A 27,081-nucleotide genomic window follows, 5' to 3' on the forward strand; every position below is an offset into this window, starting at 1 on the left:
ATTGTTTTTTTCCGCCATACTGGTCGGAAGCATTTTGCGGAGTCCCCTGGCCTTAGCCATACTTTTGCTAAAAATTTAAAATAATAATCTATTGACATCCTTCCACACCCCAACGTCGAACTTCGACACTCGACGCCGGCTAGAGAAGAAATCGACCGTTGGCTACTGCACGACGGATTTGGGCCTCGGAAGGCCGCTGGCCTCGGCCCGGGCCTTGGAAGGCCTCTGGCCTCGGCCCTGCAAGTAGGGAGAGTGGTGGGTGGTACATACTCTGCACTCTTGGTATATAGGTACACCTTATACATTTCCTACACTTAACAGCCCGCTGCCTCAAGGTGCGTATGGAGGGTACCCCTTTTCAATTCTGCCCCAAGTGCAATCGCAAATACCCTTGGGTCGACAGGCACGCCACGTGCAATCTCTGCTTGCCGAGGGACCACCCCCGAAGCCAACTGCAGAGTGTGTAGTAGGTTTAAACCTAAGACACTTAAGAACCGTTCGACAAAGCGTTGGGCCCACCACGCCAGGCAGGCGGCCATGGCAGCGCAGGGCGACTTCAGCGACGCTGTACTTTCGGACGGCGAGGGCATTACGGCGTCGAAAGACAGCCGAGCGCAGGTCCCCGACCTCGGAAGGTCGCCCGCCACGGCGGCTATGGGGAAGACCCCCGGCGACACAAGCGTTTCACATACTACACACACTAAACACACTAAGTCCAACCGAGACTCGACGACGTCGAGTTCTCGGAAAGAGGCACAAACAGAACGGTCCGATTTGCTGTCCTCTGGGCGCTCTCGATCAAGATCGCCGCATGACTCCAGGCAATCATCCACTCTTGCCAAGAGTGCCTCGCTCCCTAGGCTAACAGAAGTTCGATCGTCGGAAGACGAAGACGACTTCCACCCCCAGGCCTCGCTCCAGGGGTCGGAGCCCGCAGTTAAAGCCAGCGAGGCCCCATGCTCGAAGGACAGGGACACCACCCCCGATCCTCGACGCCAGGCGTCGAAAAACTCCGGAGCCACTAAAGGACAGGGAAAACATTTTTGCACGCACGGGGAGGGGGGAAAACAGCAGAAGAAACAACCTTTGCACTCTTCCACACCTGTGAAACACACCACTCCCCCTAAACAGACAGACAAAACCAGGTCTGCTGAGATGTCTAAAACCAGCAAAGCTACTCAAGATAAATCCCATAGACTTGCTGAGAGAGTCATTCCCATTTCCAAAAAATGGTCCAGTGAAGACATAGATAGGGTCATGTCAAGAATGTCTTCTTTGGCTGATTTTTATGATAAAAACCCAGAACATTTCCCACAAGGGGCGACACCCTTAGGCTCTACTGATCCTATCCCCCCTCCCCCCCGAGTAAAAAGCCCCGGTTTGAAACTCTGATGAGGTCAGAACCCTTCGAGGTACAACCATACGCAAGACCATACTCACTGTATCAAGGAGATGCTTCCTTTGGTGAGGACCAAGAATTTGGTATGGTAGAAGAGCAAACCGGGACGGGCTACTATGGGGATGATGAGGACCAGGAAGAAGAGGAGGAGGACCCGAAACATACAGAGTAGATTCCCCGGTAGAGAACGAAGCCCCGGTTACCGACTCCCCGGTCGATAACCAACCCCTCCTAAATGAGGTTCTCGCACGCGCAGCAGAACATTTCCACATTGACACCCACGGTGTCCAGGAGGAAAGGGACTTCGCAGAAGAGTTAGTGGGAGAAAGGAGGCCTGTTGCCCAGACCATCCCCTATCCTTAAGTCCATTCAGCAGAGAATAGATCCGTCCCTGGTGAACCCGAACCTCACCAGAGCAGTCAATCCCAGGGTTGAAAAACTTTTCAGGGCGGCCCAGTCTGACCCTCTCTATATAAGAGGACATCTGAAGCCAGACTCCCTAGTTGTCACCAACACTCGTAAGAGGGCTGGAACACCCTTGTCATCGTCCGAAGCTGCTCCTGACAAGGAGAGCAAAAAACGATACGGTTTCGGCAGAAAAGTAGCCTCAACGTCCGCCTATCAAGCAAGGATTGCAAACTCCACCACCCTGTTGGCCAGCTACAACTGCCATCAGTGGGAAGAAGTCGCGGCACTCCTAGCCTCTGCTCCTGAACCTTTAAAGGGCCAGTTAGCTCGGATTTCCGCAGAGGGTAGAGCTGTGTCTGGTTGCATTTTGAAAGCAACCTTCGACGCCGCGGACAACGCAGGCAGATTGATAGCGGAAGGCACTGTTATCAAAAGACATGCGTGGTTACGGCAGTCTGGTTTTAAGGCAGAAACCCAGGCATCATTATTGGACAAACCGGTGTAAAGCGATCTGTTGTTTGGTAAGGCGGTCGAAGACGCACTGAAGAATGCCAAGGACGAATACGAAACACTCAAGTCCCTTGGCCAGTTAACCAATAAACCCCCTAACCAGAGAGGGAATCGTAATTTTCGTAGCCCACGCGGCCAAAATTCCCAGAGAGGATCTACCTACTCCCAGGGGCAGGGTACACAGTGGAACAACAACCAACAGTCTACCCAGGGTTACGGCAGGGGTAATAGGAGAGGTCGTGGTAAAGGCAGAGGCAGCCCCAACAAGGGAGGCGGCACGCCCCCACCAAAGCAGTGATGCTCAGTTCAGGGTCCCTTCTCACGCAACCCCAGTAGGGGGACGCATTTCCAACTTCACCCAGGCTTGGGAAGGGATCACATCAGACAGATGGGTGCTGTCAACAGTATCCACAGGATATTGTATAGAACTACTGCAGCGTCCCCGGAACCATCCTCCACGACAGAGTACACTCTTTAGAACATCAGAAGATTCTCCTCGAGGAGATCGCCATTCTGCTAGAAAAGGACCCAATAGAACTCGTCCCGGGACACCAGGTAAACAAGGGTATTTATTCAACTTACTTCCTTGTGCCAAAGAAAGATTTGACAATGCGCCCAGTATTGGACTTACGGCCTGCCAACAAGTATGTCAAGCCCCAAAAATTTCATATGACCATGCTACAAGAGGTAATCCCCCTCCTAAAAAAGGGGGATTACATGGCAACCTTGGATATGAAAGATGCTTATTTTCATATTTCCATGTTCCCAGCGCACAGAAAGTATTTGCGCTTCAAGGTGGACAGTCGACACTACCAATTCAAGGTACTGCCCTTCGGGATAGCTTCAGCGCCAAGGGTATTCACCAAGGTACTGGCGGTGGTGGCTGCACACCTTCGCAGGGAGGCAATCCCAGTTTACCCTTATCTGGACGACTGGCTCATAACGGGGGAAACCCCAGGAATTTGCAGGACAAACATTCAAAGGACTATCGACCTCCTTCATGAGTTAGGCTTCTCAATCAACGAGAAAAAGGCAAGCCTGGTGCCAAGCACCTCAAAACAATTCCTAGGAGCAATCCTAGATACCCAAGAGGGGTTGACCTTTCCTTCAGAAGAAAGAATTCGGAATATAATACTGCAAATTCCGCATTATCAGTCCGGTCAACAAATAACGGTACGCAAAGCAATGCGTCTACTGGGCATGATGGCGTCATGTATTTACCTGGTCCCACGCGCGCCTGCGCATGCGTCCCATGCAGGAATGGTTGGCGAAACAGTGGTCTCAGGCAAGTGGTCAGTGGGACGATCTAGTGGTCGTTTCACCAACACTGGTACAAAGCCTTCACTGGTGGACAAGAGAGAATCTCGCACAGGGGAAACCCTTTTACGATCCCGAGGTACAGGCAATAGTCACTACAGATGCATGCCTGACGGGGTGGGGAGCTCACCATCTCCACCACACAGCTCAGGGTCTCTGGTCTCACTCAGCGGCCAAGAACCACATCAACCTGCTAGAGCTTCTGGCAGTATTCAGAGCGCTTCAGGCGTTCGAGCCCCACCTACTAAACCTGTCAGTGCAAATCCGGACGGACAGCACAACAGCCATGTTCTACCTGAACAAGCAAGGAGGGACTCGCTCGCCAAATCTGTCCAAGCTTGCCCAGAAAATCTGGATATGGGCACTCAGACGGAACATCTTCCTGTCATCACAACATGTTCCAGGGGAGCTCAATTCCCTAGCGGATGCTCTGAGCAGAAACTCCCTCCCAGAGGAGGGAGTTTCTGCTCAAATGGGTTCTACACAGAGAGGTCGTAGAAGATATCTTCTCTCAGTGGGGTTTCCCCACTATAGACTTATTCGCCACAAGCGAAAACAGACAATGTACAGGATTTGCATCCAGGTTCCCCCAACCAGACTCCCAGGGGAGCGCCCTGTTGATGAACTGGTCAGGGATGTTTGCGTACGCTTTTCCACCAACTCCTCATCAGGAAAGTGGTGAACAAGATGAACAGAGAGTCGATGACGCTCGTCCTAGTTGCTCCCATGTGGGCAAGACAACCGTGGTTCCCACACCTACGTAGGATGGCGGTGTGCGAGCCCATCAAACTTCCAGCCTGGTACAACCTACTGTCCCAGCACCAAGGTCAAACAGTGCACCAGCAACCCAACTCAATGAACCTGGCAGCATGGCTCCTGAGGTCATAGAGTTTGGACATCTCAATTTGCCACAGAGGTGTATGGACATCCTAAAGGAATCTAGGAAACCAAACACAAGGCACTGGTACTTTGACAAGTTGAAGAGGTTCGTTATCTGGTTGATTGCACTCCTTCCACTATTGTTACATACATGCTCCACCTGCTGGATGCTGGATTGGTTTTTAACTCACTGAAAGTACACCTGGCAGCCCTGTCGGCTTACACCACTTCCCATAGCAAGGTTTCGTGGTGGAAAGTACCAGTAGTTAAAGCCTTCATGGAAGGAGTAAAGAGACTTCACCCTCCTATTTCAAACCCACCACCAGGGTGGGACCTTAATGTGGTGCTAGCCAAGCTCATGGGCCCCCCTTTCGAACCCATGCATAAAAGCAGTCTCAAACACCTGACTTATAAAACAGCCTTCTTAGTAGCTATTACTTCTATAAGAAGGGTCAGTGAAATTCAGGCTCTGTCAGTGCAGGATCTCTTCTTTACTGTCCATAAAGACAAACTGGTTTTACGCACACACCCTAGGTTCTCACCTAAATTTATATCTAAATTCCATGTAAACCAGTCCATCGAGCTTCCGGCTTTCTTCCAGGACCCGCAAAGCTCGGCTGAGGTGAAACTACACACCCTAGATGTGCATAGGGCGGTCCTCTACTATGTAAATAAGACCAGACCGCTAAGGAAAACAGATCAACTGTTTGTCTCTGTAGCTACAGGCAGAGAGGGGGATCGCTTCTCTAAAGGTGCCATCTCGAAGTGGATTATTAACTGTATCCAGCTGTGTTACTCACTCTCTGAAAGAACTCTGCCTTTCACGCCAAGAGCCCACTCTACTAGAGGCATTGGGGCCACTCTGGCTTTCATTGTAAATGTACCCCTTGACACCATTTGCAAAGCAGCAGCTACTTGGAGCTCTATTCACACTTTTACTCAGAATTACTGCATTGACACCCATTCCAAGGCAGATACACAAGTGGGACAAGCGGTTCTAAGACACTTATTTGCTCATGAGCCTTCTCACATCCCACCTCCTTCTTCAGGTACTGCTCGCTAATCTATGCACAGCATGTGATCTAAGCAGATTCCACAAGCCTCAGAAGGGATACATTACTCACCGCAATCGTATTTTTGATGCTTGTATCTGCTTAGATTCACATGCGACCCACCCTTCCTCCCCTCTGAGAGAAGGCGCCTGATTGCTTGTAGTCTTACCTTTCTATCTATCTGCTTGGATTATCTGTACTCGCGCTACTCCTCATGCTACCTCATGTCAGAAAAACTACAATCTGAGGATCCTAGACGCGTGAGGGATCTTGGGTACAGTGGACGTCACACTAGGGATAGTATTACTGGCACGCCCTGTGTCGACGCCCATTTTCGGGTTTCGAAAAACAAACTGTAATTCTCTGCACTAGATGTCAGCCTATGCACAGCATGTGAATCTAAGCAGATACAAGCATCAGAAATACGATTACGGTGAGTAATGTATCCCATATATATATATGTATATGTGTGTGTTTTTTCTTCTTTTTAATATGTGTAAAGTTTGAATTTATTTTCAACCTATATCACATTAAAGTTAAAAAAAAAAGTCTTGCACAATGTTAAAGTGAGTTTTGTTGTAAAAAGAAATCACTGTTGGGCCACAAGCTGGGAGGCTTGAGAAGGGCAAAGCTGCACGCAACTATGCAAAGGGCATCAAATGCAAGTCTCCAGTGAGAGCAAGCAAGCTACACAAAACAAGAGGTAAGTACCCCTGGTTTCACAGTACCTTGAGTCTGATGAAAAGGTTCCAGCTGGCTTCTGTTCCTGTTGTAGTCCAGCAGATCCTGTTGTTTCTCCCCGACGACAAACGGGTCGAGTCGCTTGAAATTCTCCAGGTGGGTGAGGTGGCATCGGACCATGCCATCACCGTGACCCGGGACATCGCGGACACGGGGTTCCGACAGATGGGGGAACAGTGTCTGCCTCTGTCGTCGTGGCTGGTTGAAAGCCATCAACTTTCTGCAGGAAGTTCAGACGAGGGTCCTGGCCATTTCTTCAACAATCACTTTGGGAAGGCTGTCGACAAGTCATTGCAGGCTATCATGACCGACACGGAGACGGCCCGGACCCTAGGCACGCTTCATCATCAGCCTTCTTTTTCGTGCCTCAGGAGGAAAATCCGGCAGATCGTCGAAAGGTTTAGGTGGGGGATCACCCTCATACCGCCAGCCTTCATGTTCTACAACCCAGGAGGCCTACAGGGTTTGTTCCAAGGCTTTCAGAGGTGGCCGCCGTCATTGCTCCCAAGGTGGCACACATGCCCCAAAGCAGTATTGAACCAGCCAGGACGTCGGGCCTCCACCCATGCACCCCAGTGGAACGCCAGCTGGCGGGCTTAGTCAGTGAGTGGGAAAAGATCTCCACCGACCGATGGCTGCTGGATGCTCTCACCCCTAGACCCACTCTAGAATTCCAGCAGAAGTGTCCGCAGATATCACCGGTGGCCCAGCAGGAGCAGCACAGGCCATGCTAAGGAAAGGGGTGATAAAGCTGGTTACAAAGCAACTCCTGGGCTCCGGAGTCTATTCCAGATACTTCTTGGTAAAAAAAGATGACCGGGGGCTGAAGGCCCATTCTCGACCTAGGGCGTCTAAACAAGTACCTCAAGTCCCAGAAATTCGGGATGGTCACGTTGCAGTACGTGCCCGGTCAAGTGGAGGAAGGAGACTTCTTGACATCGCTGTATCTAGAGGACACTTACTTCCACGTCCCCATTCACGAGTACAGGGAAAATACTACCAATTCAATGCCCTTCCCGTCGGACTGAAGTTGGTGCCCAGGGTGTTTACGAAGTGCCTGGAACCAGTGGTGGCCCATCTATGTCTACAAAGAACACATGAGTACCCATACCTCGAGCACTGTGAACTATCCGAAAGTCGTGCTTGATTCCATCGCAGAACACAATGTTCCTGGGGGACAGGCTCAACATGGTTTCCTGCTTGGCGACTTCCTCGGAAAAGAGAATAGCTGACATACCGGGCAAGGTGCAACGGCTGTTGCCACGGAAGATCGGCATGGGGCGGACCATCAAGTCGCTGCTTGGCATGATGTTGTCTTGTATTTGCCTGATCAGACTTTGCAGGTTGCACATGCGACCCCTTCAAGAATTCCTGGATGCTCAGTGGATCCAGGTGTTCGGAAGCTTTGCAGACAGGATTGTTCTCGACGAGACGTTCCGTCGGGCAATAAGGTGGTCAGGCGTGCACTCCAACATCTCTCCGGGGGAACAGATTTCCAGAGCCCCCTGTACCAGGAGATGGTAAGCACGGACTCTTCCCTGGAGGGCTGGGGAGCCCACACCGGAAGTCTTCACGCCAGAGGCCTGTGGCAACCGGAGGAGAGGGAGCTACACATCAATGTTCATGTACTGTGGGCAGTGTTCTGGGCCCTCAAGCCGTTCCTTCCGTCCCTTAAGGGCAAGGCGGTGAGGGTCTTCACGGACAACACAACCACAATGTTCTACACCAGGAAGCAAGGGGGCACCAGATTTCCGGCGCTCTCCAGAGAAGCGCAGGACTTGTGGCACAGGGCCATTGGGATGTTTCTCAGTCCTGGCGTGAGTCAAGAACACCATCGCCGACTCCCTCAGCAGAGAGTTGCGCTCTTGCCATGAGTGAGAGCTTTGACAGAATCAAGTGAACAGCCTCTTCCTCGGGTGTGGCAGGCCCCAGATCGATCTGTTTGTGACGGCGACGAACTCCAAATGCCAGATATTCGCTGGCAGGTTCCACCAGCCAAGGAGTATGAGGGGATGCCTCTTCCTTCCCGCGTGACGGCCTGTTTCTGTATGTGTTGCCTCCGTTGTCTCTCCTGCTTCGAGTCATCAATCAACTCAAATGGTGCTGATACAGGATGATCCTCGTCGACCCCGGCGTGGCCTTGGCAGGTTTGGTTCATGGACCTTCTCAGCCCATCAATATCACCTCCAGTCAAGCTGCCAGTGGTCGCAGATCTGCTCGCCAGAGAAGGAGGCGCAATCCTACATCACGACCCAGGATCGCTGAACCTGAAGGCCTGGATCCTGCAGCATTGGAGTTCGGGGAGGGGGGGGGGGGGGTACGAGTTACCGGCGGACTGCAGGAAAGTCCTTGCCAGGGCCAGAGCGTTATCGACTCTTAAGTGCTACGGGCACAAGTGGAAGCGTTTTGCAGCGTGGTGCTGGACGCAGAAGGTCAACCCTCTGCGGATCATGGCCCCACAGATACTTCTGTACTTGTTGTCTTTGGCCAAGGCGGTGTTGGCGCACACCTTCATCAAAGTGCATCTGGCAGCTATCCCCCGCTACACCATGTCTCTGAGACGGTCTTCTCTTTGGTTACTCTGTCTAGTCCAGGAGTTCCTCATAGGACTGTTGCGATTGTTCTGCCGGTGAAGGCGCCTGCTTTCGCGTGGGAAGTCAACGTGGTGCTGATGAGGCACATGGGGGGGGGGGGGGCATTCGAGCCTATGCATCAAGCAGATCTCAAGTTCCTTTCGTGGAAAACTGCTTTTCTTGTGGCCATCACCTCTACCAGGGGGTTAGGTGAGATCCAGGCCCTGTCTAGCAAGCAGCCTTACCTGACTTTTCACAACACGAGGGTGCTGTTGCAGACGCACCCCTCCTTCATGCCAAAGGTTCTGTCGGAATCCCACCTCCACGAACCTTTGGTGTTGCCTGTGTTTTTTCCATCGCCTTCGTCGCTGGCTGAAAGTACTCTGCACTCGCTGGATGTGGCGCATGCTCTGAAGTTATATGTGGCATGCAAGTAGAGTTTCTGGAAGACGTTTCAACTTTTCGTGATCTTTGGTCCTGTGAACCATGGGAAAACTTTGTCCAAGGCTTCCATTTCCAGGTGGCTTTCCGGCTGCATCACGCACTGTCACCGGTTGGCAAACCGACCGCTGCCTGGATGTCCGAGAGCCCATTCCACCAGAGCGATTGCTTCGACAAATGTGTTCCTATCTGGTGTGCCCCTCCTGGACATCTGCAGGGCTACTATGTGGAGATACACGCACACCTTCACAAAATTCTACTGCGTAGACGGGGATTCTAGGGTGATACGCAACCTGTTTGCTTGAAGGTGGGCCTGGTGAGGAGGTAAGAGATTGCTTCTGTTGAGCCTTGCCACCTCCCTTGGTTGTGCATGTGTGTACTGCTATGTATTCTTTATCCTTGAGCATGTGAATCCACGCCAGACCCTATGCTGGAGAAGGAACAAGTTACTTACCTGTAACTGTTGTTCTCCGGCATGGGTCTGACAAGGGTTCACATGTGAACCCTCCCTCCTGCCCCTCTGCGGCTCTTCTTGGTCATACTGCCACTTCACGTGCTACCAAATCTGATGCCTGCTAGAGGAGGAGCTTAGGGAGAGGGAAGTATGACCCAGAGCTCATTGATTGGTTTATAGGAGAAAAACCAATCAAAGTTTGTAAGTGAAAGTGAAACTGGTTTTTCTTTTACCGAGGATTCCCAGCCTGACTGGGAATATTCATGAGCAAGTGAATTCATGCCAGACCCATGCTGGAGAACAGCAGTTACAGGTAAGTAACTTGTTCCTTCTGCTCGATTCGCTATGCGACCTCAGCACTTAAGGTTTCTGGGGATAACGGACCCTCTAAGGACCGGTAGCTGGAATCTGCCCTGCAGTGGTCCCTGCATCCTCTTTCCTCAAGCTTCTGTCTGGGCTACAGTTAAGTAAGATTTTCATAGCAATGATAAATATTCCTGACCTGTGTCAACCCCAAAACTTGTTTCTTTACTGGTGGATTATTTTTCCCTATACCGCAGTGAGTGGGGACCTTTTTCCACACTCACAGAATCTTTTACTCTTTTTATGGGTGTCCTTTGAAGACTCTCCATGGTGTCTTTTTAATTGTATCCTCTGACAATTTTTCGCATATACTGCCTATTGTTGCTGGGTTGCCCTTGGGGCTCCCCTTTTAACCTTCTCTGGCTAACCTTATTTATTTATTGTTCATTTGTTAGGCGCTTGTATAGGAAGCAAATACTATTTCAAAGTGCCCACACGGCAAAGGGAGGGGACAGGGGATGATAGACAATTACTATTGAAATACATAAATAATAATTATAAGTAAAAGAATACAATGGGGAGGTGAAGTCAAGCCTACTATGTCTTGAGTCTTCAGAATGTGCAAGTGCAGAAGGGAGAGGAAATGGGATCGGTGCTGTGGTGCTCGCGGGTGAGCAGCAGGTGAAGTGCAATGTAAGATGAGTGCAGGCCTCCAAGGGTGGAGGGTGAACCGAGGCAAGTGCTAAGGATGGACAGCAGCTGGGATGATACGGTGTGGGAGATCAGGGCCCCGAGGATGCATAAGGGCCCTGCACACCAATCAAGCGGATGTGCGATTAGCAGGGGAGAGAGGGAGGAGATAGAGGAAGATCTTGAGGCTCTTTCAGAATTTAAGAAGGTCCTGCTCAAGATGAAGATGAAGAGGGAGTGGGAGACTGTTCCAAAGAAGGGTGCCAGCTGAGGAAAGTGATCGACTAGCTGCCCTCTGCTTAGTGAACCGCTTTATGCGCAAGGAATTGGTGCCAGAGGAGCACAGAGGTCTTGGGGGGGGGGGGGGGTATTTAGTAAGACAGAGTTGCAGGTAGTGTGGCCCCCGGCCCCAGACAGCCTTGTGGATGATACAGAAGGATTTAAATGTAATCTGTGAAGCAACCGGGAGCCAGTGAAGACTTTTTAGGGCAGGAGAGATGCAATCCCTGGGCATGAGGCCAAGGATAAGCCTTGCTGCCCTATTCTGTATTAGCTGGAGAGGTCGTGTAGCGGACGAAGGAAAATTCAGGAGAAGACTAGTGCAGTAGTCCAGCCTAGAGAGAACCAGGGCCCGGGTAACATTGAACTTCTTGGGGAAAGTGTGAAAAGGTAGAATTCCTTTGACGAGGAAGAGCTGAAAGTGGGACTTCTCTGCTATGTCCTGAGTGTGAGGGAGGAAAGAGAGAGAGGAGTAGAAGGTGACTCAGAAGAGGGAGTAGGGGGAGCGCCCATGGAAGAAGGCCAGAGTGAAGGGAAGAGGTTTGGTGCAGGGGTCCCAGTAGGAAGGATCTCTGTTTTGCTGGCAGTGAGGCAGAGATCATTGGAAGTTCACCAAGCCTGGATGGCAGAGAGGCAATCGGGGAATGATGGAAGGTGCAGTCCACGGGAAGTTTGAAGAATTCTGTGCCGTCAGCATAGAACCTGTAGTACTTGGGAACTATAGTTCCCAGGGTTAGAAAGGATCTTTGTATCCCGTTTACATTTTATTTGGTGAAACATTATGTGGATTGCTGGGGAGATGCAATGTATCCCCTGTCTCCTTTTAACTGTAACATTTCTATTACAGGGACAAGCTTACCTTCAATGGCTGGTGGCAGTGAACCTTTTTACTAATTCGGTGCACCTTTACCGTGGGCTGTTTCCACAGCTCTGATAAAGGCACCCATGGGTGCTCATTTTACCAAAATGGCCCTGTCTTCTTTTTTCGCCATTTTAGCCTTCCTTGTCCTTTCTTGTTCCTTCTCCTGACCTCTAGGGTGGGAAAATCCTTTGTGTTCATGTTATTTTCGGTGGGAATCCGCGCAGGATCCAGAGTGTCTGTGAAGGCAGGAAGCGAGCGAGGAGTCCAAAACTCGGCAGCCCTTTGTCTCCCAGCCTAACTGTGAGATCCAGTTCAAACTGGGAGGCTGGCTGTCCTGAAAGACTGCCAACCCCCCGTTAGGCAATAATGTATGTAGTAACCATGTGGGAGACTAAACAACACTTGTCCTCTTGGTATTAGGTAACCCACCTTTTTGTATAGGCCTGTACTACACAAGGTGGTAGTGTGACTGAGTCGCCAGGCTTATCTCAAGAGAGGTAAATGTGAGCTGTAGAGCTGTAGCAATGGAATTCGCAAATACAAGTAACCAAGTAACACTTACACACAAGGTTTCAGTTATAAATAGTTATGAATTTATTTAACATCAGTTTTTAAATAAGCATTCTTTAAAACGGGCAATACGTGTAACAATCACATATACTTTTAAATACTTTTCCAGAATCAACACAAAGCTAGTAGATACTCTTTAGAGATGCTTCTTACACACTTCCTGCACCCTGAGGTGACTTCACTAACTAGGACAGTCATGGCATTTATGTATCACTAGTACGCGTTGTAGATTCTGAGGTTTGTAGAAAGGAAAGGTTAAGGGAAGGAAAAAGGTTAAACAGGTTCTTGGAGCATGTCAGCACTTAAATCTTCCAATGAATTCTAGATAACCCTTCCCAGCAATAATAGTTAAAAGCCATGTTACCACCTATGATGGACAGTAAGTATCAAAGTCAAATGGACTACAAGAGTCTGCAGGGAGCCAGGACAGCCAAAATCAATTGGAGCACAGTCTATGGAGCTGAGGCACTTCTTCGATAGTAAAAGTCGTGCGAGTTTGTTGAAGAAAAATCACCAGTTATTCCCGAACTCCAAAAGTCTCTCTATCCGCAAGGGTAGACCCTCCTCAAGTAGTAGGACTTTATTCTTCATTGCCTCAAGCCCTTTCTGAGCAGCTACAGCCCCCTGAAGAGAACTCTTTTTTTTTTTTTTTTTTTGTGGCTTTACGCACGATTGCACATTCATATAGTACTGTTCTTTGAGCGCAAGGCTCGTCACTTCGTAGGGCTGGACTACATACGTTCGGGACTGACTACGAAGAACTGCCAAATGCGTTAATCTGTGTTGAACTTACCCCTTTCTGTTGCAGGTTGTGGTAATTTTCTCCCCTTTCATCAGCACTAGGCTAAACGCATAATTGTATATATGTTACATAGTGAATACGCGTGTGTGGTAATTGTTTTCTTGATAACTGTGGTTAAATAGATGTTTTTATTATTATAAAGGCCTTTAATCAATGTGTTTTGTGATTCTCTCTAAGGGTAATCTGTGGAGTTTTACTGTGTGTGCTCATTGTGGGCATCCGATCACTCTCACCCCTCAAGAGACTTACTCTTGACCGACTGCTAAGCTACCGTAGATTGGTGTGGTTTGTCCCGAAGGTTCCCCATGTTCACTAAACTAGGTGGCCTCCTAAATTTCTGCCCACCAGTTCAGAGTTTAGAAATCCATCTGAACAGCCATGCTCCCTCCCCAGGTCATCAGCTCTTCCCCCACCCCACTCCTCCAGCTCGTGAGCTCTTCCCCACGCCCCAACCAGCCCACCCTCCCAAGGTCATAAGTTCTACCCCACTCTCCCAGTCCTCCAGGTCATGAGCATTTATAACCCCCACCCACCCTCTGCAGGTCATGAGCTCCCCCACCTTCCCCGGGTAATGCGCTCTCCTGCAACCCCAACCCACCTTCCCCAGGTCATCAGCTCTTGCTCTTTCTCTCCCCAATCAACTCACCACCCCAGGTCATGAGCTCTTCCCTCACTCCCCAACCAGCCCACCCTCCCCAGGTCAAGAAACTCGCCCCCCCCCCACTGCAGGTCATGAACTCAGATCATGCGTTCTTCCCCTCTCCCCAGCACACCCACCCTGTGTCATAAACCTCCCACTCCCCAGGTCTCTCCCCAATCAACCCACCCTCCCCAGGTCATGAGCTCTTCCCCTCTGCCAACCAACCTATCGTCCCCAGGTCATGAACTCTCCCATCCCTGGTCCAGAACTTAACATCCTCCTTGGTGACCTTAACATGCATATTGATTCTGCCTGTTCCTCATCTGCGCTCTTTTGCGACCTCTGCGATTCACTCTCCCTCTCTATCCTCCCCTGCAACCCGGCTCACTCTTCCGGTCACACAGTTGATGTCCTTACCTCCTCTGGCCTCCCCCTCTCGTCTGCCCTCACCACTCCTCTCTCCTGGAGTGATCACTGCCTCCTCTCCTCCCACCTTTCCATTTCCTCCCTCCAAGCCAAGCCTACCCCAAGATTGCCACCCACCTTCTCGGACATCCGGCCCATGAAGCGTGTCTTTTGAGGCTTTTGCCATCTCCCGGCTAAACCTTCATTCTCACTCTGTTGGCTCCCTCCATGACCACCATCTGGTTTCACAGCTGCCAGAAGCATGGAAACTGCTCTCCTGAACATCGGTAAAGATCTGCTCTCCAACCTTGACTCTAACATTCCCTCCTTCCTCATCCTACTCAGTCGTCTCTGTGTAAACCTGGTTATCACAGATCAGGCTCTGGCCTGGCTGACCTCTTTCCTTTCTGATCGACCCTCCCAGGTACAACTTGGGTACTTCCGATCCTCTAGCTCCTTCTCTACATGTAGTGTTCCCCAGGGGTCTAAACTCTCGCCCTGTCTTTTCAACCAATATCTGGCAACTCTCGCCTACTGCATTTTCACTTTCTGCTCAAACTTCCAATGCTATGCTGATGACGGCAAACTCATTTTCAGGCTTCCCTCATTTCCGATTGCCTAATCGCCATTCAAAATTGGTTTGCCGCGATCGTCCTTCTTGGCAGCACAGGCGATGGAGCATTCCCAATATCAGGCCAAATCCCCAGACTATGCACGCATCTACTCCTAGCAGCAAAAATAGCAATGGCCCGGGTTTGGAAAATTAAAGAGGCCCCCTCCGTGGCACTTTGGTGGGCGAAATGCTGGGATATAGTGGTGGCCGAAAGAATCACTGCGATCCGGTCAGGCTCCTTGAATAGAGCCCTAAACATATGGGACCCATTTATGGACTACGCCGCCAGGTTCCCGGCCCAGGAGGCCTCCGTTAACAAGATGGCTCCAAAGCAGCCCGCTTTGTTGAACCACTGCCTCACACCATAGCTATCCATCGCCCCACAATCCACTTGGTGAAAAAGGACAGACCATGGTCAGTAGTGGCCATTCTAACATTTTTGCTCCCTGCACTCCGGCCCTCCCATGAGTCGCTTTTGCTAATTCAGACTGAATGATTGCTGTTCTGCGATTGCTGTTGTGATATATGTATTGCCTATATGTAAAACCAAATAAAATGTTATGGAAAAAAAGAAAATTGGTGTGCCGCGAACTATCTCTGTCTAAATGCCAACAAGACCAAGAGTCTCTTCATTGGTACACCTTCACCATCCTTTCCCCACACTCTCTAGCCGGCCACCCTTGGTGCTCCTCCTACCCCCACCTGTGAGGCTAAGAATCTTGGAGCCATCTTTGACTCTACACTTTCCTTCTCTGCACACATCTCTGGCGTCTCTAAAAAGTCAAACGTCTTACTGCATCTACTTAGAGGTACTCTGCCTTTCCTCTCCTTCCCTCAGAAGCTCACCGTCTCCCAAGCTCTGGTTCTCTCTAGGTTGGATTACTGTAACAGCCTCTTTCTAAATCTACCTGCCTCCAATCTCCGCCCTTTAAAACTAATCCAGAACAGGACTGCGAGACTTGTCCTTCGCCTCAAGCCCTGGGATCGTATTTCTCCAGCTCTGAAATCCCTTAATTGGCTCCCAGTAGATGTAAGGATTAAAGCCCTCTGCATTGTCCACAAGGCTTTCTGGGGCCGGGGTCCAAAATACCTTCAACTCTACCTCTGTATATACCTCCCCTCTCGAGCCGTTCGCGCCTCTACTTCTAACTCTCTCAGGGTCAGTCACAAGCTGGGGGCAGATCTGTCTTCAGCTGGGGCCTCCCATTGGAACGGCCTCCCGGGCACCTTGAAACTTGAGGAGAACCACCTCCGGTTCCGGAAGCACCTCAAGACCTTCCTTTTCGCTTCTGCCTTTTCCCCTCTTCTCCCCAGCTGATGTGTTTTCTCTCTCTGCACTGTGCACCTGGCCACCCTCTGTCCTTTGGGCTCAGGTATCTGCCTCCCTCCTGCACTGCCTCCGGGCCACCCCTAGCACTGGGATCTGTATCTGTACCCATACAGTCCCCCATTTTGTTCTTCTGCACTTATCAAATATACCCTATCTGACTAATCTTGCACTTGCCACTTTCTGGCTGAACAACCACTTTTCCCTGTCTTTATTTATTGCACTTATTATTTATTCTGTTCTTTCCTCTGTTCCGCACGCTCTACTCCCCCCGCCCCCCTTCCACGCAATTTCCCCCTTTTCCCTTTTCCATGCACTTGTGCGTTCTTAATGTCACTGGGCCTAGTAAGATCGTTGTTTTTGTTCTCCCTGGTTCTCCCTTGTTCCGCTCCCTTTGCTTGGTCGCGCTCTGAAACACTTGTGTATGAGCGTGATAAAAATAAAATATACCATATCTGAATTGCTCTTTGCCTTGCCTACTGTTGACCCTTCCCAACTTTTCTACCCTCCCCAATACCTTCCCTAGTTCTACTGAAACCCGACCCCAAAAGCATTCCTGTGTCTTCTGTTCCACTGCATTCCACAGGTCTGCTGCGCCCCCAATCCTTTCTCTCCAATAAGTGATGCTCAACTCTAACTCTGAGTGTTCCTATTCCCAATTCCCTTTTGAGTGAATAATTTGATTTCCCTGACTCTTTCTGCAAATAGACGAACGAGAACATGGAACTGCTGAACGGGCTTCAGTCTGAGCAGCACGTGAAGAAGGAGCTGGCGAAGAGACTGGGGCAGCTGCAGGAGAGCACAGGGGAACTAAAGGAACAGGTGAGCTGGCGAATAAACTGGGGCTGCTGCAGGAGAGCACAGGGGAACTGAAGGCGTGGGTGAGTTGGCAAAAAGACTTGGGAAGTTTCAGGAGAGCATGGAGGAACTAAAGGAGTAGATGAGGAGACTGGGTTAGCTGCAAGAGAGCACAGGAGAACTCAAGGAGCAGGTGAGCTGGCGAAGAGACTGGGGCAGCTGCAGGAGAGCATGGGGGAAGTAAAGGAGCAGGTGAGGAGGCCTGAGGCAGCTGCAGGAGAGCACTGGGGAAGTAAAGCCTCTGATGGCTTTATTTTCGCCAGAGCTCCGTACCTATGGTGTCACACAGGGAGCTTGTCTCTCGCCTACCCTTTTTAATTTGTATATTTGTTTTTTTTAAACTTCTGAAAAGTCTCTGTGTAGACTACACCAATTATGCCGATGACTCGCAGATCATCGTTAAACTCACTGGCAACTACGAAAAAGATCTTTTCTTTATTAACTTCATCTACGGCCTGATAGAAAATTGGATGATAAACAATTCCCTGGCTCTCAATGGTAGCAGAACTGAGCTTTTGCTAGTGGCCTCTCCCCAGCGTTTGTGAAAATGTGATCCTAAATACTCTGCCTTTGATATTAGGGGTTCGTCCTTGGGTTCAGACACTGGGTGTTTATCGTGGCTCCTCACTTACCATGAAGAAACATGCCAGTCATGTGCCTATAACACCTGTCACAGTCGGCATATCAAACCCTTCTTTCTGATGCCAACGTTGCTTCCCTTGCAGTTGCCCTTGTTCACTCTAAGCTGGACTATGGGAACTGCCTTCTGGCGGGCACTTCTAAATCTACTCTGAAAATGTTACAGGTCGCTCAGAATAACGCGGTGCGTGCTGTTAGTGGTCTTTCTACGAGATAACATGTGACTGAGGCACGAACTGTCTTGCATTGGCTCCCTGTAAAATATTGTATATCGTACAAGCTCTTACTTCTCCAGCATTGGATCTTTCATGGATTCACATGCTTATGTCTATGTCTATGTCTATGTGTTTATAACGCGCCGACAGCCCGCAGGCTTAGAATATTCCCCGTCGTCAGACTGGGACCCCTCGATACACATATATAGTCTTTTCCAATAGGAAAACTTCCGACACTTTTGTGTCCTATCTACGTCCTTTTAGGACCCACCTACGCATGCTCCGTAGGCCGTCCCCATATAAGAGGCCCGCCCCTGCGGTTCCCCTTCAGATTTCAACCATCTCCAAAGTAGTGGGATCTCTTCGTGTTGTCCTACTGTTTTGTACTAGGTTGCGTCATTGGATTTCGAGTAATAATGTCCTCTGTGCCAGGTAAAGCGCTGTTCCGTCCATGCGCGACATGCGGCTTAAAAAAGGTTTACGAGGGGGACGGACATATGGACTGCATATATTGCCTCCACCCTCACCATTCGGCGGATACCTGCGACATATGCAAGGGGTTTTCTCAAAAAACCCTCAAAGACCGGAACCGACGCCTGGTGGCATGGCTGAATGATGGAGCGGGGGCATACCCCCCCTCGGAGGTGGGCTCCACACAGTCGGCGAAAACATCACGCCGCGCGGCCTCGTCGGAACCACCCCCGAAGAAATCTAGACCGTCGGAAAAAGAGTCTGGAAGTCACTCCACTAGAGACTCCTCAGCAAAGAAATCATCCTCATCAAAAAAGCATGAGAAGGAAAGGAAACCCTCCTCTGGCGATCATCACAGATCGACCACGAGTCGAGAGTCCAGTAAATGCAGGCACAGTGTGGAGAAGGCGGGACCGCCGAAACCACCTGCGAAGTCTTCGTCATCGACGGCGGTCCAGTCATCGGCCGCCTCCCTGCCACTGACACAGGGGGCATCCACCGTCCCGTCGACAATGGCGTCGACGAGGGCCTCGTCGACGGGGTTCCTACAGGAGGCCTGGAGGCCTGAAGTCTTTGACCCGACCCCCCCGGAGCCTTTGCTTCAAGAACAAGCTATGTTGCTGTCCTCGGAGGACGAGAACGAGAGAGTTGCCGGCCCAGCAGACCTAGGGCTACGAGCGGCTGACAAGTCGTCGACGAGGGCATCCGTTACACCGGTATCTGCCCCTCTCCTCAATCCTCAATCGGTTCTGTCGTTGGATATTCTGTCCACGCTTCAGTCCTTGTTGCAGTCGTTGGACCAGCGACTACCCCAGGCAGGCCTGCCACAGTCACTCGTCGACGAGCCGGGCACCCACGCACGCCAATCTCAGCACTGGCACAGGAGGAAGGTGAGCTACCAGATTCGGAGTCTGACAGGGGAGCCATGTCGGATATCTCATTATCCCCCTCCAGGGATCCTACCTGGGAGTCAGAAGCGGAGTTGGAAAACCCCAGAAGCCCAGCTCACCCGTCCCCTCTGGACGACATTGCGTCATTCCATTCTATGATGGAGAAGGCATGCAAAGAATTTGGTCTGTCCCAAGAAGAACAGAAAAAAGATTGTTTTTTGTTCGACCACATGGGCAAGAGAAGGAGGTCGGTGTTCTCAATACCAATACTAGACCATGTATGGAAAGAGGGGTTGCAGACAATGAGACACCCATTCTCAGAACCAGCAGTGAAAGGACGCCTAGAAAAGAAGTTTAAGGCTCCAGAGTCGACCCCCAAGTGTTTATCCTCCCAACCAACACCGGACTCGGTGGTGACGGCGGCAGCAGCGAGGAAGGCAAAAGCACAGCACAAGTGCACGACTCCTCCTGAGAACGAGGCGAGACGCCAAGATGCCTTTGGCAAGAAAGTGCTCTCCGTGGGAGCGACCACAGTAAAGGCCGCAAACTCCATGGCAATTGTGGCCAGATACGATAGGGAGATGTGGCACAGACTAGCTCCGCTGCTTGACCATCTTCCAGAAGAACAGAGAAAGGCGGCGATGCTACTGGTCCGAGAGGGTGAGGAAGCCTCAAATCACGCAATAAACATTGCGGTGGATCTCGCTGAGTCAGGCTTCAAGCAAGTCAACAATGGGGTGATATTGCGTCGACAGTCATGGCTTAAGTGCACCTACTTCAGGCCAGAAGTGCAATACAAGGTCTTAGATATGCCCTTTGAGGGAGACCTTCTTTTCGGTGAAAAGGTGGACGAGGCCCTAAAAGGGATGAAAGAAGATTCGGACACGGCACGTTCATTGGGTGCCCTCCAGAGTGGCAGAAGTTACAAGTCTTTTCGTCCCTTTAGAGGGGCTTCAGGTAATTCAAGATTCTCTTCTGGAGACAGATCCTTTGCCAGATCGGCTTACCCCTCCCAGGGATACCAACGTGCCTCACAATCGGCTAACCGTCGACGAAACTTCCAGTCTTCCAGAAAACGACCATCATACCCGTCGTCGTCGAGACAAGCAGAATAAAGATCAGCAGTGACATACCACACTCCGTTCTGGGGGGAAGGGTTTCAGCATATGTCGACGAATGGGAAAGGATAACGACGGACCAATGGGTGCTAGACACCATAAGAAACGGACACACTCTGCAATTCAAACACAACCCTCCGCAAATTCCACCTGCGTTCACCGCTCAGTCCCATATGAAGGTACTGCAACAAGAGGTTACACTCATGTTAGCGAAGGGCGTGATAGAATTAGTTCCAACATCACAGAGAGGTCAAGGAGTCTACTCAAGATACTTCGTCGTAAAAAAGCCGAACGGCAAATGGCGTCCCATTCTAGACTTACGCGATCTCAACAAGTCCTTAAAGAGCCTGAAATTCAAGATGCTCACTCTGCAGGAGGTGATCCGCGCAGTTCAAAAGGGAGATTTCCTGGCGTCCCTGGATTTACAGGACGCGTATTTCCATATTCCAATGTGTCGGAAACACAGGAAATTCCTACGCTTTGTAATAGGGCGAACTCACTACCAATTCACGGTTCTTCCTTTCGGGCTCAAGACCTCCCCCAGAACGTTCACAAAATGCCTGGCTCCAGTGGCTGCCTGGCTAAGGAAGCAAAGCCACCACGTATACCCATACCTCGACGACTGGCTGGTAAGGGGATCCTCCCCAGCGTCGACCAACACAAGTCTGCAAGCCACCATGCAGCTTCTACAACGGCTAGGATTCGCCATAAACTTCGAGAAATCCTCTCTGCGGCCATATAGAACGCTGGTATTCTTGGGGGCACAGTTCGAGGCTCAGTTAGGGCTGGTGAAACCTTCCCTCGACAGGACCTCAAGACTCATTCAACAAGCGGCCCGGCTACGGCGAAACACCAGGATCTCAGTGAGAAAGTATGTTTCGGTCCTAGGGGCCATGGCATCCTCCATCCATCTGGTGAGAAACTGTCGACTATTCATGAGGCCAGTCCAAGAATTCCTCGCGGACCGATGGATACAGGCTCAGGGATCTGGTCGGACAGGATAACCGTCGACGACGACAAGCTACGTCGGACCCTTCAGTGGTGGCAGAGTTCCCACAATCTGAACAGCGGTGTGCCCCTACAGGAGCCGGAGTTTCAGAGCACCATAGTTACGGATGCGTCCCTAACCGGATGGGGAGCGCACATGGGTGCTCTCCAAACGCAAGGTCGCTGGTCTCCAAAGGAGTCACTCCTACACATAAACGTACTGGAACTCAGAGCGGTACGATGGGCTTTGAAGGCGTTCCTACCACACATGAAGAGTTCGCGAGTGCGAATACTGACCGACAATACAACAGCCATGTTTTATCTGAGGGAACAAGGAGGGACACGATCAAGGACTCTTACCATAGAAGCCCAGAAAACATGGCATTGGACAGCGAAGCACGGAATTTCCCTCGTGGCTCATCACCTTCCAGGAGTGAGGAACGGCCAAGCCGACTCCCTCAGCAGAAGCATGGCCCAGTTACACGAGTGGGAAGTGGACACGGGTCACTTGAGGAAAGTGTTCGAGAAATGGGGTCAACCCCCTCTGGACGCCTTCGCGACCAAAGACAACAAGAAATGCGAGCAATTTGCAAGCAGATGGCCCCAAGAGGGGTCGGTGGGGGAGGCGTTCCCCTTCCCATGGACGGACATGTTCCTCTATGCTTTCCCCCCCGTTTCCCCTCATACGGAAAACAATACAGTGGATACGCAGATACAATTGCCGGGTGATTCTAGCGACACCATACTGGCAGAGGCAACCGTGGTTCTCAGACCTCCTCCATCTGTCGCTGGAACATCCCATAGCGTTTCCGAAAGTCCCGTACCTTCTATCCCGGGACAGAGGCACGGTGTGGCATCACGACCCGGACAGTCTCAACCTTACGTCCTGGCTCCTGACTTCTCGGAGTTCGGCGCCTTAGACATTTCAGAGGATTGCCTAAAAATTCTACAGGCGGCTAGACCCCCTTCTACAAACAAATCCTACTCCTATAAATGGCGGAGGTTCTGTGAATGGTGTAAGGGGCAACAGGGCCTACAACCGTTGTCGGTGACGCCGGAACAAGTCCTACCTTACCTGCTCCTCTTAGCGGAGAGGGGGATTATCCTTCACATCGATAAAGGTGCACCTGGCGGCCATCTCGAGGTTCACAAGGAAAAGGCAGCCGTCTCCTCTATTTAGCGACAGACTTGTAAAACACTTCATGAGGGGTTTATTTCGAGCTTTTCCCCCGGAAAAACGTTTCCCCCCGACTTGGAGTCTCAACACAGTGTTGGCAGGCTTAATGAAACCGCCCTTTGAGCCTATGGCCACGTCCGACATAAAATTCATTTCGTGGAAGTTGGCATTCTTGATTGCTATCACATCGGCTAGAAGAATCTCGGAACTGCAAGCGCTGGTCGTAGACCCGCCATACCTAAGATTCTTTAAGGACAAAGTAGTCCTGGCAACTAATCCTATGTTCGTCCCAAAAGTTCCGACAGTGTATCACAAACACTCGTCCATTGTTCTCCCTACTTTCTTCGCCACACCATCATCGGCAGCAGAAAAAGCTCTTCATACCCTGGACGTTAAGAGGGCTCTGAACTTTTACCTACATCGTACACAGGAATTCAGGTCTACTAGACAACTGTTTGTCGCGTATGGTCCGTCGACGAGAGGAAAAGCAATCTCTAAACAAGGATTGGCTCGATGGGTCTCATCGACGATTGCGTTTTGTCACTCTAAGGCCGGAAGGCCACTGCAAGGACATCCTAGAGCCCATTCTACAAGATCGATGTCCTCCTCAACAGCTTTGTGGGCAGGAATTCCGTTGACGGACATATGTCAAGCTGCGGCATGGTCAGTGCCCCACACGTTTACCCGCCACTACTGCCTTGCTAGGCAGCATGCGGACAAGGTGCAGATGGGAAGAGCTGTCCTGCGCCATCTGTTTCAGTAAGGTAAGCTCCACGCTGTGGAGAATCTGTTGTCTACCTTTTTAATGGCAGTTCATTTTATGTGGGTAAGGTTATATGAGGTAACTTATTCCTACTGTACATATGCATTGTGTAGTATGTTGAGGGTATATTACATTACATTCTCACCACCGTCTCAAGTGTTACTGCTATACAATCTATTCTAAGCATGTGAATCCATGAAAGATCCAATGCTGGAGAAGGGAATAGTTTCTTACCTGTAACTCCATTTCTCCAGCATTGGTATCTTTCATGGATTCACATGCGCCCGCCAACCTCCCCGGAATGTAATGTATTTAATGGATGAAATTAACCCTTCCTACTTTGGAGGGGCCGAAATCTGAAGGGGAACCGCGGGGGCGGGCCTCTTATACGGGGACGGCCTACGGAGCATGCGTAGGCGGGTCCTAAAAGGACGTAGATAGGACACAAAAGTGTCGGAAGTTTTTCTATTGGAAAAGACTATATATGTGTACCGAGGGGTCCCAGTCTGACGACGGGGAATATTCTAAGCATGTGAATCCATGAAAGATACCAATGCTGGAGAAATGGAGTTACAGGTAAGAAACTATTCCCTTCTCACACATAGTTGTCTCCATGAGAAATCGCCCATTTATCTTAGTGTTCTCCCTGTCCGCTCTCTTCGGTCTGATCACACTATGAAACTGCCTCACCAATATTTAAACTTCAGTGCTATGGTGGCACAAGCTTTGATTCCGTTTCCTCACGCCTGTGGAACCCCCTCCCTGCCCAACTTCGCCTCTGTGATGAATTACCTTCTTTTAAAAAAGCTCTCAAAACGTATCTCTTTGTTGCTGATAGATAGCTCTACCTCTTCTTCTTGATTCCCTGGTCTTGACCTACTCTTTCTCACTCTTTCTCCCCTGACGTGCTGCGCACCGAGGCCCTTGGGCGAGTTGCGCCATTTTAAAGATATATTACAATAACAGTAAAGGGGCAGGTGAGCTGGCAAAGACTGGGGTAGCTACAGGAAAGCACAGGGGAACTAAAGAAGCAAGTGAGCTGGCAAAGGCTGGGATGGGATCTTGAGATGGTTAGATGCTGCTAATCACTTGTTCTGTCTAGATAAATTCAGGATAAAATCACAGATTTGCTGTCCAGACCTTATTCCTCTCCAACCTTGATGGTGGTGTTGCCCTTTGGGAAGGCCTTCCGGCGACTACCCTGGCACCCCTTGGGATGGTTCCTGCATGCTGCAGCATGACGGATCAAAGGACTCTGCAGATTTGACCACACCACCTGACCTTTATTGAAATGCACTGGCTCCCGCTACAAGCCCGTATATGCTGCTGCATCATCTAGATGTTCCCCTGAAATCCTCAAGCTATCTGTTAGGGCAGAATTTAATTTCTGGGGTTCTGCAGTCTCATTTTATGGGCCCCCTACTTTGTGCTTTTTCACTCTTGATTTTCTGGGTGTTTTAATTTACTTTGGTGGTCCGAGGGACCTCTGTTGAAGTCCCCCTGCCACTACATCCTCTTTTGCTATACTTAAGGTATATGGTATTGGGTCACCCATAAGGTGCCCAGAGAGGCATGCCATTTCTACCTTAAGGTGATTAGATCAACCTACATTGGTTACAGGGGGTAGGTTGGTGGCTGCTAATATTTAGTTTTGGCTTCACCAGGGCGGCAAGCTGATTTACTGCATAAGTACCGCAATGTCCCTTTATGGTTGCCATTGGGGTTCTAATGGGTCTTTTTAAGTCCTACTCTCTGCCATTTTGTTTAGGGGGCTCCTTTGTTCAGGGAAACTGAGACAGGCCTTAAAATGGCTGTTTCAAATGGATTTTGTCCTCCAACGTATTCCATATCTTTGACATGTAATGTCCACAGCTGTGCACTTTGAAAACATTTTCAGCAGAGGGCGTCCTGCGTCCGTTCAATCTCCCTTGAGGGCCTCCATCGAGGGCGACGTCACAGGATATTATAAATAGGACGCACGGCGCCCGTAGCCTCAGTTCTGTTTTTTCCTCGAACGTGTTAACTTCCTGAGACTCGGCGCGCCTCGTGTGTTCATCATTACGATATCTTTCTCTTCGACCCCACCGACTCCGCTGTCTGGCTTCAAGACCTGCCGGGACTGCAAGTTGAAGATGTCGCTCACCGCCCCCCACCGCATTTGTTTGTGGTGCTTGGGCGAGTTGCATGACACGGACTGCTCCAAATGCCAGTCGCTGACTGCCAAGGCCTTGCGGGAGCCGAAGGGGAAGCTCCATGTAGGTAGGGGCTCTAACCCTGTTAAGTCCCAGGCTTCCAAGTCGAAGGGGGTGTCGGCCGACAACTAGAGGGGTGACTCTCTGCGTCAGGAGTCCCGGGGATCTCGGTCCTGCAGTGGTTCCCGCCACTCGTCTTCTTCGTCCCGGCACTCTAGGAAGTGCTGTCACTGGTCGCCTTCCCCGTCAACCTCGGAGGATGGTGCTTCGAGGAAGGTTACGTGCCCTACAAAGTCCTCGACTCCTCAGGAATGGGCGGCGTTCAAACAATCCATGTTAGCGATTTTTGAATCGCAGGGCACGGGTCTGGTCATGCCTTCTGACGAAGCCGGCCAGGATCGGTCTCGTACCGTGGCTCGCACGCCTTCGGGCTCAGGTCCATGACACGACTCGCATAGGGGAGCCTTTGAGGTCCCGTACGGACAAGGGTTCGAAGAGTCGAAAGAAACGTATCTCTAGTTCTCGGTCCTCTTCTCCAGCGAGACCGCAGCAACCTATTGAGGGCTCGGGCCGGCGTCCACTTGTCAGGCGCTGTCTGTCCGATTCGGACGTCGACGCTTTGCCGTCGTATCAGCCCACGGCGCCGTTGGCACCTATGACGACGCCGAAGCCCTCGGCAATCTCGACGTCGAGGTTGACGACGCTCTCGACGTCGAAGCCTTCGGTGCTATTGGTGCCTTAAGGGATTTTTTCTCAATCTGCCTTTTGAGTACGCGGTTATCGTGGATCCTCCAAGGAAGACTAGGTCGACATCTGTGTGGCCAGATTTGGACTCCAGGCCCTCTTCTGTCGCCAGACCTGGGTTTCACCTCCCTCTGGCTAATATTTATGAAGAGTAGGAAAGGTCTGAGTTTGAGGACCCTGGTGAACTTGATGAAGCTCCACATTTTTCTGGAGACAGTCAGTTGGAGGAATTGCGGCAGACCCTCCATGATGCCAGTGGGTTGGACACTTCCCCGGAAGTGGAATTTGGAAGACCTGATCCTGGGGCTCATGCAGAGGCTTCTTATAGGAGGTTTATGGCACGAGTCTGAGTATCTGGGCTGGTCCAGTCCTCCTGAAGACTTTGTGCAGGATGATCTAACAGACACCTTACATCAAGGTCCGTCCTCTGACCCTGTTTTGCCATTTCATCTTAACTTGCAGAAAAGGGTGACAGCTGCTTGGCAGTCCCCGGAATCTCTTCCGGCTGTTAATAAGTCTTTGACCAAGAAATACTGCCTTTCCGTTAGCGACCCCCAGCTATTTATCTACTCACCCCACTCCTGAGAGTTTGGTTGTTTAGGCGGCTACGGCCACCTCGAGGCAGGCCTTGTACCATACCATGGTACATGGATAGGGATGACACACGCTTCAACGGTTGGGCCCGGAACGTATTTTCTGCTGGAAGCATGGCCCTGAAATCGGCCAACTCCATGTGTGCCTTGGCAAGGTTTTCACACACTC

General features: G+C 50.7%; 1 protein-coding gene across 4 annotated transcripts in view; it reads left to right on the forward strand.

Moving 5' to 3' along the window:
* Positions 1 to 27,081, forward strand: part of GOLGA2 (golgin A2) — a 918,457-nt gene that overhangs the window by 492,957 nt on the left and 398,419 nt on the right. For all 4 annotated transcript variants that reach the window (XM_069609145.1, XM_069609147.1, XM_069609148.1 and 1 more), the window contains one exon: positions 16,974 to 17,087. In XM_069609145.1, the coding sequence (XP_069465246.1) occupies positions 16,974 to 17,087 (114 nt within the window). The remainder of the gene's footprint in view (positions 1 to 16,973; positions 17,088 to 27,081) is intronic.

Source organism: Ambystoma mexicanum, chromosome 8 (genome assembly GCF_040938575.1).
Source record: "Ambystoma mexicanum isolate Mex_15411 chromosome 8, UKY_AmexF1_1, whole genome shotgun sequence".
In the NCBI taxonomy this organism is placed as follows: Eukaryota; Metazoa; Chordata; class Amphibia; order Caudata; family Ambystomatidae; genus Ambystoma; species Ambystoma mexicanum.